The 1,092-nt window shown below is 58.1% G+C and overlaps 1 protein-coding gene across 1 annotated transcript in view; it reads left to right on the top strand.

Annotated features, from left to right (window-relative positions):
* Window positions 1-53: 53 nt before the first annotated feature.
* The window catches only part of CAV3 (caveolin 3), a 5,280-nt gene continuing 4,241 nt past the window's right edge, over window positions 54-1,092 (top strand). The window contains exon 1 of the mRNA XM_009633831.1: window positions 54-167. Coding sequence (XP_009632126.1) covers window positions 54-167 — 114 coding nt within the window. The remainder of the gene's footprint in view (window positions 168-1,092) is intronic.

Here is a 1,092-nt window from a genome sequence, read left to right as displayed (position 1 = left end):
CCCCCACTCCCTGCCCCGCGGCCGCCCGCAGCCAAGCCGGCAGCCGAGCAGCCATGGCAGAAGGACAGACAGAGCTGGAGGAGAGGATCATCGTCAAGGACCAGCACACCAAGGAGATCGACCTGGTCAACAGGGACCCAAAGCGCATAAACGAGGACGTCGTAAAGGTAGGACTTTCTCCGCACCAACTTTTGGAAGCATCGCTGCTCCCTTCATGCGAGCAGGGTATGGGTAGTGCCATTCCCTACGCGGCTTGACCTCAACCAGGGCTCGAGCCCCGGTGAAGGTCCCTCCGGAGGTGGCGGTGGCTGTAGGGAGGTAACCAGCCGCCAGCCCAGCCCTGCTGCCAGGGGCTCCCAGCTGGGAGGCTGCGCGGTGCCCGTGGCTCCAATTCATGCAATATTTCCCATTCCTTGAATGCACTCTCCAGCTCCATGGGCTGCAGCTTGAAAATTTATAGAGGCGCCCTCCTTTGTACTGGTAAGCGAGGAGCCAAAAATAAAACGGAGTCAGCCCATATCACTGACTTAAAGGGAACCTTGGAAAAAGGCTGCTCATCTTCAAGACCTGACAGTCCGAGCACCAGGGCATTTAGACACACATTGTCCTGTTTAGAAGGAGGTTGTCTCTCTGCAGAGCAGCGGGAGGGTGCTGCAAGCCTCCCCTCCTATCTCTGACCCAGAGCTCTCAGCCCAGCTGAGCAGGGAAAGGCTTTCCTGAACGCTGAGCACTGAAACATGGGTGCTCCGAGCTTTGTTAGCATTACGCCAAAGGTAATTTTGGCCCAAAGGAGAACAAAAGGGGATGGGAGGGTTCCATTGAAACTGGATTTGAGAGATGGAAGTGGCTGTCGCACCAGAAGGGCCAGCATGCACAGAGCCTGCTCACGGAGGCTTCGTAGCGGGCTGTGACCTCGATCCCTCGGGTGAAACACAAGCCTGCACTTGTGCATTAAAGCACCGTTACAGCTAAAACCATGGCACGCTCAAATTAAAAGCCCCCCAGAGGAGCCGTGACAGCAACAGCCGTTGGCGGGCACCCTTCCGGCACGGTGAGAGCGGGACGGCTGCCACCGCACCCGGCACGCGTCCC

This window comes from Egretta garzetta, unplaced genomic scaffold (assembly GCF_000687185.1).
Source record: "Egretta garzetta isolate BGI_Z169 unplaced genomic scaffold, ASM68718v1 scaffold332, whole genome shotgun sequence".
NCBI classification, from domain to species: Eukaryota; Metazoa; Chordata; class Aves; order Pelecaniformes; family Ardeidae; genus Egretta; species Egretta garzetta.
Note: the sequence above shows the minus strand (reverse complement) of the source record. Positions and strands in the feature narration are given on the sequence as shown.